At 35.1% G+C, this 11430-nt stretch overlaps 1 protein-coding gene across 1 annotated transcript in view; it reads right to left on the reverse strand.

Annotated features, from left to right (window-relative positions):
* The window catches only part of ALDH1A1 (aldehyde dehydrogenase 1 family member A1), a 32748-nt gene extending 23034 nt beyond the window's left edge, over nt 1–9714 (reverse strand). Inside the window, exons 1-2 of the mRNA XM_050329312.1 lie at nt 9543–9714; nt 2459–2563 (exon numbers count right to left, since the gene is read on the reverse strand). Coding sequence (XP_050185269.1) covers nt 2459–2563; nt 9543–9632 — 195 coding nt within the window. The 5' untranslated portion in view covers nt 9633–9714. The remainder of the gene's footprint in view (nt 1–2458; nt 2564–9542) is intronic.
* Between the last annotated feature and the right edge of the window lie 1716 nt (nt 9715–11430).

Raw genomic sequence — 11430 nt, forward strand, 5'->3', positions numbered from 1 at the left:
TATTCTACAGCTTTTCAATATGTCTTGTGGAGGTATAGCTTTACTCCTTTACTGGAAAAGGACAAGGGGGAAACAAAAGTAGTACTGGTACAAATGATGTAAATTAAAACTACAGTACCATACGTTCTTTCTACTAGAAGTGCAGAAATCATTAAAACCAAGAGAAGTAGGATAAAGGTTTTAAAGGGCCACGAATGAAAAGTAATAAAAAAATTATTGTTCTTCAACAGTATGAAATTTAATTCGGATACATAAATCTACACTATGAGTATAAAGACTATTTTCTGGGCCAGTTTAAACTTTTTTACATTTACTTTACGTACACTGACCATTTGTTGAGCTGTTTTATTACTACTAGGAGCCTTTAGGATTAGGAACACAGTTTGAAAGCACCATCAAACTGAAAGGAAACAGTTCCCACCCACATAAATGTCTGTGCTTTGTAATCTCCTCGTTTTTTTAAAAATGCCACTACAAGGAATGGGACAGACCTTTGTCAACCCTATTGTATGCACAAATTAAATGCCTAAAATCTTTTGACTCATTATTGGAAGTCTAGGCTCTAACATATTAGGTTCATAATGGCCATGTAATTTACTAGATTTGTACAATTCACTTGGTAATTTAGTTAATAGCAGTTGTCATCACACATTAGTTTGCAAAATTATTGAAGAGAAAGCAAACCTGATTGTCGAATAGTATTATCTCTTTGTCTAATGAGTTGCTGGAGTGCTGGTACGGAAAGGAAGCTACAAAAATTTTGTGTGGTAACTGAACAGTTGCAAGTCATGAGTAATTTAATTTGAGAGTGATCAAATATCAGTGTCTCAGCACTATATATAGGTAAGTGGGACAAAAGCGAAGCCTTTGAAAAAACTCCTGGTTAGATGTACGAAATAATTAAAAACATACTTTCTCAGCCATCTTTTTCTAAAAAAGAAATTAAAATATGTCTTCATTCTAACCATCTTAGAAGTTTGTGGTCACTATTGCTCATGTGCTAGACAGCCTTAGAGACACAGTTTATTAGGAGATTCATAGTGAAAATATGGACCAAAGTAACTAAGACTTAATGAGCAAACGATTCTGAATGTATTTCTTAAAAGAGAATTTCATTTCAGGCTGAATCTTTGTGCAGTAAATTAAAGCACTCTGAAAGAGCCCATGCTTACTATATTGGCAATAAATGTTTGGTGAGCTTATAACACAGGTAAGGAACTTATAAATTTTACAATAGTTCTGGACAAAAAGGTGTTTAATAAATATTTAGCTACTAAGCTTAAAAAATGCTTGTATACAAAACATTGTAGGTATGGATATTTCTTGACTAAAATAACACACCATTTTGTAAGAAATGTGAAAAAATTTTCTCACTTTTGGATATAAAAAATTGACTTTGAGGGGGAAAGTGTAAACACTGAAATAAATATTTGTAAGAACCAAATCATTTCAAAAACCAATTTCATTTCCAGATACAGTCATCTTTGAACTGGAAATGGGACCTTCACTTCTCATATTTGCTTGCTCGGTTTATAAAAAAAAATGGTCATCATTTTTAAAACATTGCCTGTCCTTCCCCCACCTTGACAACTTACATTTAAATGATATAGCAGCACTAGCCAAATCCTTTTCATGAGAAAAGCACATAATACAGCAAAATATAGAGCTTAGCACTTAGGTTTTCATTATATTTTTTATTACATGACATCTATCTGTAATTTTCCTCTAAGGAATCTCATAAATATATGTAAAAAAATGTTTGTTTACAGTTTTCAACAAGTTTTTTAGTCCTCTGTTTAAGTTCATTGATTGAATATGTTTTAAGTAGATAATTAGTGACTGCTTGATAGGCTACCTTCAACTTCAGTTCTTTTTTGGACCATGTTCCAAGGTATTTTTCCAAATAAAATATTTGAAGGGGGCAATACTGAGAAGACATATTCATACAAATGCTGATGGTAATAATTATCTTCACAGAGTATGTGTGGGAAATTAAAAATATTTGCCCTCTTCATATTATCTATAATGGAAAGTCTTATGTAGATGTGTAATGAACAGGTTACATTACTGAGTAAGGAAGAGCAAGAAAAAACAACAAAGACACACAATTAAGTTTTTAGGTAAGACAGATCACAGATAAGAAAAAGAATTGACAACATTAGTAAGACAAAGTAGCAAAAAATATTTTTTTAGAACTTTTCTTATATGAGTAAGATCCTAAGGTAAGGATCCAGTTTTTCAGTGTCTTTTTACAAAAAATATTATGACTTAGTTAAAAAAAAAAGAAAAAAAAAAAAGAAGCTAAGAATTATTTTGCAGAAGAAAGTATATAGGATGAAGTAGGTACATCCCTAAGGTGGTTACATCACAGAGATGGCTGTATGGCTGTTTGCCTTCCTGCTTTTAAGATGAAGAAGTAAATTTAAAGTTAGAATTATGAACAAGAAAGAAGTTTTACCTTGTCGCCTTCTTCAACCTCACAGATTTTCTCTTCATTTGCAGGGTTAAAGACTGCAAATTTTTTACCACTGACTGAATCATGCCACTCATTGTTTATAAATATCTGCAGGGGAAGAAGGAGTGTAACAATATTAGTAACACATATATAGCTGTTGTCTCTCATCTGCTCTAGTGAATGAACCTATCTTTCATACCTGATAGCTGCCTGACTGATACCTGAATTAAAAATAATTAGCTGTTTCTAAATTATTCTGAAAAGATGAGTAATCACATGTAAACATAACAGGGATCAGCCTTTTAAAATTGCCTTCTTTTGAAGAGGCAAACCTTCTCTACATTATATTTTTGCTTTGTTTCATATCATAAAAATATACTGTTACAAAGGGCTCCTTCCCCTCTCAAACCGAAATCTACGATGTGCAAGGGAGGTACATCCCTAAATGACCTACCTAAAACTACCTGGGTTTCCTGTTCTCACAGGGTTGGTAACAATGGCGGGCTTTCTTGTTACACAGCCTTACAGAAGTAAACCCAATCCTTGGGTTTAGTGAGTATAATAACTTAAATTAGAAGTATCTTGGAGAGCACTGTTGTATTTAGGTTTGCTTTGATTTTTCTTCACTCTCTCCTGCCAAAGAAAAGAAAATCCCAAACCAAAACCAAATCAAAAGCCCTAAACAAACAACACCAACAGTATGGTTTTCTGACATTGAAGTTGGACTGAAAAGCCCTCACCAAAGTCAATTGAATGAATCACAGAATCACAGAATAAATAAGGTTGGAAGGAACCACAGTGGAACCATATGGTCCAACATCTCAGCTCAAGCAGGATTATCCTGAAGCACATTGTACAGAATTGCATCCATGTGGTTCTGGGTGCTTAGGACATGTGTAAGGATCTCGGGGTGAAATTTCAGGTACTTACCTCTGTTCACAAATGCAAAATAGAACCTGGGTCTTACATGTAGATGCACAAGATCTGTACTACTCTAGAATAATGTGTGAGGCCGTGTTGGTAAAATTGTCAGAGTGGGTTAACTTTTTCAGACTGTAGGTTAGCCTCAAAACAGGCTAAGACAGGAAAGGCTTTTTGGGAAGACGTAATAAATGCACAGGTTGAAAAGACGAGGCTGTGTTGCTAAGAAGTATTATGTAGGTTGCTCGTTGAAGTGAGCATGATAAGGTATACAGTCTGATGTTAACTACCAGTCCTTCTCTGCCTGATAATCTCTGGGTCAGTGATGAAGTGGGGTCCCACACTGAGCTGCCCTCCCAATGCCTGAGCCCATCTTCCTGGTGCTGGTGGGCTGGTGCTCTCCCTTCTCACTCTCTCCCAACAAGCCTGCATTGCTGGCAGGCATGTAAGGTCTTGATGAGTATGATCAGATGAGTATGATGAGTATGTCAGACTCTGACTGACTGCACCAGCTATTTTGAACTCAAAAAGTACCTCTCTTGCCTCACCTTTAGTCACTGGAGCTTAGCCATTGAGATACCTAGCAGAAAAGATGTGATTCCTGTTTCCTTTCCATTAGGATAAAGGACTTATTGTTGCTGGTTATAGAGCAGGAAAATTGAAATGGAAAACCAGAAAATACTTTGGGGCAGTCAAAGTCAAGACACCAGAACTACAGGATAAATACTTTCTGTCACATAGACCTGGGAACTAAACCCTTCCACCACAACCACGTATGTTGTGAAAATGTATCTGATTTCAGGAAATAGACTTTTTTGCATAGCGTTGAAATTGCTTACTCTGAGTGGTAGTTGATAATTAGGGAATAGTTTGTGAATAGGGATCAAGATCAATAAAATACTATATTTCCATAAATGAATATGGTAAAAATTTGCTATTAATATATTCCTATATGTTTCAGATTGTCTCTATGTGGGCACCTTATACACTGTCACTGTAATGTCTGCCCATCAGGGCTGACCAGCAAACTCCTGATTTAACAAAAGCTATCAATCCCTGGAAAGTCCCTGGAAATTTCAGACAAGTGATGAAGCTGGTTATAAGAATATCCACACAAAATTGTGGCTGTGGTGAAAGGACGAAGACAGCAGCTAAATGGTTAATATGTCCCTCTTCCCCCATCTAGATATACTGCCAAGAAAAGAGACAAAGCGAAAGGTAAATATTAACGTAACACTGATGTGATGTTACAGTATGCTAAATTCATATCTGTCCATGAAAGGAACAATAGCAAAACATACCATTTTTGGAAATTTTTGAAGTGTTTGTTTAAATATTACATTTATTGCACCAACTAATATCACCCATAATATTAGTTTAGAATATATCTGTTATTGATGTTTCTAATACCATTTCTGTTAAAATATAACTTCACTATATTAAATATATAAACATCATTGTATCAGGGCTGTATAAATCAAACTATCCAGATGTCTTTCATAAGCTAGATAGTGGGCTTGTAAATGCAGGTATGAAAGACAGAAAATAGAAAGAAAAAGTCAAAACTCTACAATTAAGCTGTATAAATACATTGGAGGCAGCTGTACTCATAAAAGTGCATGCAGCCATGCTCATTAAATGCTGTGGAGTATTTGCTACAAACAAATAGGATGTGGATCTCTAAATCCAGACAACGTCACAGTACCTGCTAATAGCAGCATCTAACAGCAACCTTGACTGAGAAAAAATATGTTTGGGATCATCTTGCAATAGGTTACAGTGTTTTGTCAGTCGGTCAGAACTCCACTGACAGCTTGGCTAACATAAATGCAAAGGACCTAACCCTCTGTGGCAAATGCTGTACAGGGCTTTGTCTGTATTGACTGACTATGGCCCATGAGGTTTAGGGCTACAAATTTGTTTTACAAGGATTTAGAAATGTTGTTGCAGGTGTTTTGTAAGTGTTACTTCACTGGAATTTTAGGAGAGATGTATTTTTATTGCAATGACTCAAAGTACTAAAGACTTTCAGATTTCTTTGCAGTAGAACTGGAAATACACATTTCCTGTAAGTGAGACTGTACACTACTAAAGCTTAGTATTTCAAATAGAGCCCAGCAACAGGCAGTCAAACCCCTCTGACTGTCTTTCTTTCGCAATGAGAGAGTGCTGTAAAATCTTGTTTCTTTGAAACGATTGATTTCAGCTCAAATGATCTAACACAATTCATCATTTAGGGTTGAAATTACCTGCAAGACTACAGTATTTCTGACCTTTTTACACAGTTGATTTCATCATTCAAATGACCTGAGCAGCGAATGGGGAGACAAGACCTGAATTTTGCCTTTTTTTCTGTCTTCTCATCAGTTTCTTTTCCGTCAGTCCTGGAGTATTTTGAAAAGACTGTGACTTCATAATATAAAGTATCTGCTAGACGGGATGCCATATTTTTGTCTGTGCTGCACGAGTGAAGCTCATGCTGACTCTGTACAGCTTTGTTTCAGATGGACCACACTACAGCTCTGCTGAAATAAATTTTAGGGCCCTTATATTAGGCATCATCACCTTATGAAACATAACTTTTTCTTTAATCTTCCTTAGAATAAGAATCCCCTTTTTTTGTGGTTTCAATATTGTGTAAAGTCTGTACATGGATCCAGGCTTCAGTGCTTCTGCAAAATGACTTAAAGGGCAGCTTAAAGAAGAAAATACTTAATTTCTGCTATAGCAAAGATCCCATATTCAGCATCTGTCTATAAACTTATTCTTTTCTAGGGAAGAACTTTGACGTCATTCACTATTATTGTTAAAAATTATAATTCAAACTACAGAGATGTAGTCAAGAAATGAAATAGAACCAACTAAAATGTGGACTACCCCTAACTTAGCTATTAAGGATAGCTTTGTAAACATGAACTTAAATGTCTAAGCTATCTTCTATTTAGACATCAGGAAGTCTTCCAAACTTATCGTACAAGAAAAAGCAAAACCTCTTCTGCCCATAAATCTACCCCTTGTTATAATAAAGTTTTTCTTCTCAATACTTTACAAATGAGCCTTTTTGACTGTTTTTACAGAAATTTTAACAGCTACTCAGCTCACTGCTCATAAGTTTTCTAGTGCAGACTATAAACCAGGGAATTACACCAACAGCATTTTTTTTACAGGTCAGGAACAGTGAAGAGACATCAGGGCTGAGTTTGGATGTATGATAGAGGCAGTTCAGCACCACTCAGGGGAGGTGATGCACGGTGCTGAATAACTGCTAGCACTTATACATACCTGTTCTTATAGAGTATGACATTCAGATATTCTTGAGTACTGTAATACACTTAAATTTAATTGGCAGTAAATTTTACAGATACATCTAGACCTTAAAGAGGTCTAGAGACCTCTTCCCAAGAGGAGGCACCTTTCAAGTGTTGTATGTTCTAACTTACTAGTCTCACAATACATCATGGAGTCTCACAATATACTTTAAGCAATAAATATGTGGCATTATTCAAGGAACTACTAAAGAATGAACTTTTAACTTTAAGCAAATACGTCAGTATGTAAATTTTTATTTGTCAGTAGGGGGCTTTGTGTCCACAAAGCCAGCTGATCTGAAAAAAATGTGAGTATCTGTAGTACCTTTCTAGCTGATTACCTTTCCCCAGATATTCCAATTATATTTTTGTGCTTTTATGCCTTATCTTTGTTTGTGAAGCTAAAGATGCAAGATATTGATGCTCAGCTTTAATTTTCTTTATTCAGTGACTTAACCTTCCATACTTTCTGATATGCCACATGCAGCTTAGTGAGAGAATGTTTAGCCATTTCTCCCCCTCGTGTAATTTGACAACCTAATAATTAACTAATTTGAGTTTCTCTGATTAAAGGAGCACCACAGGGCTTAGGGTATGTGAAAGCATCATGACAGAAAGCATGTCACACAATCATGGTCTAATTCTTCAGTGTTGACTAAGTAAAATATTTACCAGTATGTTTTTAACTAGTTACCAAAACTTATTCAGTTCATGGAAATATCTTTAAAGGAGATTCAGATATGAAACCAATTCAAGATCACTTTGGGGTTCAAAATCCAAGTTAATTTTAGTGTTTAAAATACTTCCATTTGATGGTTGAAAGTCAGGTTCCCTGAAGAGTGTTAAGAGTTATACAACTACATGTTATATATGAAAAGGGATTAATCTGAAATGTAGCTATACCTACCTATAAATCCATAGATGTATGGAAATATTTAGTTAAATGAATTCTGTGAAAGGCCTCGAATGATCTTTCTCATAGAAAATAAAACAGAGAGAGTGTTAAGTAAAAAGGAAAGTCCTTGAACATCTTCTGAAGACCTCTCTTCAGATCCTCATGCAATGGGCTGTTGATATTGTGTAATGGTAGGAAAAGAAAAATTGGAGTTTACAGAAATGAAGGATCTGGTCTATTTGCTTCTGACAGAAAAGAGTAATACGTCAGCAGTAATTAGGGATTCACTTGTCTTAATCTCTCCACTGTAAGTAGTCTCTCCCCCACATTCTAACTTCTGTAACAGGAGAGGGACAGGATGGGTAAGAAGGCAAGAGTGGAAAAGCTTTATTAAATTGTAAGATGAGTGCTGGATATGGGGTAGCATTTCTATTATCCCAAATCTCTGTCACTCAGAAGACTGCTGTGGCTTTCAGGTAATCCTATATGGTATTTGAAGACAGGAAGAAAACATTGCAAAGATCAAATCTCCACAAGGGTGTGTTGGATTTTGCAAATCAGCGCATTGCATTTCTGCACAGGTACAAATTCTATAGAACTTTACTGTCAAGGCAAAAGAAGCATTTTGTATGTGACACTCTCCTTGATTACACACTACAAACTATAGACTTTTGTCTTGGCTGGCTGTCTTGCGGTTGCTTTTTATATTAACAGAATAGATTTTTACTAGTTAAATATTTTATAAGGATGGAAATATTTACAGGAATTCATGTCTTGAATATTCAGTTACATCAGTTGGTGTTTTGCTCATATTAGTTGTCTTCCTTTGTAAAAAATCAAACAATAAAAAGCTTTTTCTTTTTTTTTTTTGAGACAGGAAGAGCAGTAGCGGGCTATCATATGGCAGAACTACATAGCTTTCCTAGTCTGTTAAATATTTACAAAGTAATGTCCTGTGTGATTTATTCAAGAAAGACATGCATTGAGAGCTGCTTGATTTTTGCCATTAAAAAATAGGATAGAATGTAATTCAAAAGGACTAATTTAGATGATTGTTGAATACCTTTCTTTTGGAAAAGAAAATAAACAGTGGCTCTAGAAAATAATATTATTTCCCTTTCAACAGTATCGAGAAAAAAAGAAAAGAACAGTGACCAAGGAGTCTCCAAAGATAAGAGGTCCTTTCTGATAAACTGTTCTGCCTATATGTTTCAGAGAGCAGAGTTTCAATAACCTCTGCCAACACTTTTGTTGAAAGTTCTAGGAGATATCTGTGTTCTATGATATATGGTATAAAACAGGCAAACAGTGTTTTCAAGTTGGAAACACAAGTCTGGATAATATTCTTTATCTGTATATTTCTAAATGTATATGGAGAAGAATTACTTCAAAAAGTTTATGGTAAGATTGAGTAGTTAATGTTGGTAGACTTTATTGATATCTACTTGTTTGAGCTGAAAGACAGGTTCATTATCTCTAAGGTAAGTATGAGAGCAGAATGATTTTTATTTTAGTTTCATTTTCACACATGGCTTTCAACATAATCTTATTAGGTATAATTATTTAAATCTGGTCATAACATGATGCAATATGCTAACATTTTAATTTGCTCTCACTCTTCTGAAAAATAATATAATAGTAGAAACTTTTCCTTCTTTGCTCCATTTATACTTTCTGAGAAACTTACCATTGCAGAAAGTTTGTTTCAGGAGAAAAACAACACTCACTCTAAATGAAATATGAAAAGATTGTATCATTTGCACACAATTAGGTGCTTTAACTTAGGTTAAAAAGATCACTGAACATCAATTGCTAATATTTGTAAAATCAGAACTTGGTCAGAACAAACAGTTCAAGCACTGATTTAGAGTGGCTTCCATAGTTTATATAAGTTTAAATGGAGCACATTCTACTGTCTGAGATGAATGCATAAGAACGATTAAGAAGTGCAAATGCTACTAACCTTGGTGTACTTAATTTTCAGATCTTTGATTGGTTCTGGCAGCGCTGGCATAACTGAAGCAGAATTGCTGTCTGAACCTTGCTTCTTCATGTTTTCAGTTGAGAAGTTTGAGGATATTCCTGAAACACAGGTGAAATGAGGTATAAAGGAAGTGCAGTGATTTTTGTCCTGACTGAGCCCCTAGCTTTATTTGTGCTTTTTTATCTGAACCAGCTATGGTATATTTGCATACAGGAATACGATTGGATGAAAGAATTCTTTGCAAAGAGAAAATGACACTGCTTATTTTTATGACCAAAAGCAACAGCCTTTGCACTGAGCTGAGACTTTGATGAATTAAATACTGCTGAAACAATCTGCTTAGACAGACACTACGAATTCCTTATGGGGGAACAGAGTTTTAGGAGTCCTCATCTTACCTGTAAAATTGCCTTCTCTCAGCAGGCAGGTCACCAGATTTGAAGTAAAGTTCTTCACGTACTTGAAGGCAGTTCTGAAGGCAAAGACAGACTTGTTAGCTCCGGAAACTGGGCCCTTCTCACTGAAGAGCTGATGAGAATAATTAGCAGAGCTAGAAAGCATTCATTAAAAAACAAGCCACCTTGAGTGACATTTTTATATGTTCAGAGTACATTAAAAGTACAGTAATTACTGTCTGTTGTGTAGATCATAGAGATAAGGGAAGACTGTGGTGATACAAAATCCTTCACATATTTTTCAAGAAATGTGAAGGTAAGAAAAAAAAGATCAATCCAGAAAATTTTTTCTGTGGGCAGAACTGAGTAAAAGTTTGTTGCTTTTTTTTTCCAGATAGCACCACAAATTTAAGGACAAAATTTTTACCACAGTGCCTTTTGGAATAACTGAATTCAAAACAAATTATTCAATAGACAAGACTTTTCTACACAGGGTGAAACCCAATGGTACATAAATGTCCTGTTCTGATTACTTAATGAGATAGGTATCTATCTCTTTTACAGGCAAATCATTTTATAAGGCTCAAGAAACTCCTTTCTTCATTAAGTCCTACCTTTCTTGCTTAGTGGTCTCTCAGACCTTGTTTTTCTATGCTAGCCTTCTGGTATATGTACTGTGGATCAATGCCATAGAAATAGAGAGAAATTATCTTATTGTCTTCACTGAGACTACACAGATGCTTGTAAAACTCACTGCACACATTTAACTCTTATCAAGCATCGTCTACACCATCTGTCAATAGAGGGCCTTTGACAGCTGAGATAGGATATATTACAAGATTAATCTTTCCATACATTAATTGTATTTCACACTTTCTGAATGAAAGAGCATGCCATAATTATTATGGATGATTTTTTGGGTTTGGACATAAGGTTTGAGCAAGAATTTCTGAAGTTTAGAAAAGTTCAAGTTATTTCTGGATGAGAAAGAAGTCTACTCTCACATTAGTCTTCTCTCAGTGAGATGTAAAGAGCTGTGTGGACTTATTTAAGTTTCAGCCATTCCCCCTATCATGTGAATGAAGTAGACCCATTCCCATTGCTGTAACACCCTGGTATCCAAGGTTACCTGCTTATTACTTACTTTTGCATGCATCCTTCAGCTCTTCTGCCTTAGCTGTCTGGCTTAAGACATCCAAGCAAAAAAAAAAAAACTTTAAAGTTTTGTGAACAGTACCTTCAGGTCTGAAGTGTTTTCCTGCCTTAGATAATGTCTTTGAATTTCATGCAAACCCCAGAATATCTAAATAGGATTTATTTATTTTTATTTGGAATATAACTTTTCAGTTCTATCCTCAAGTAGAAATTTTTTTTTATCTTTTAATTTTCCTTGTAATTTTTGGATTTAGACACTAATGTCTACTCTAAAAACCTTCCCGGCACTCTTGTCTCCATTAGCCACAAAGAGTTTA

This window comes from Myiozetetes cayanensis, unplaced genomic scaffold, assembly GCF_022539395.1.
Source record: "Myiozetetes cayanensis isolate MyiCay16 unplaced genomic scaffold, myiCay2020 scf4, whole genome shotgun sequence".
Classification (NCBI taxonomy): Eukaryota; Metazoa; Chordata; class Aves; order Passeriformes; family Tyrannidae; genus Myiozetetes; species Myiozetetes cayanensis.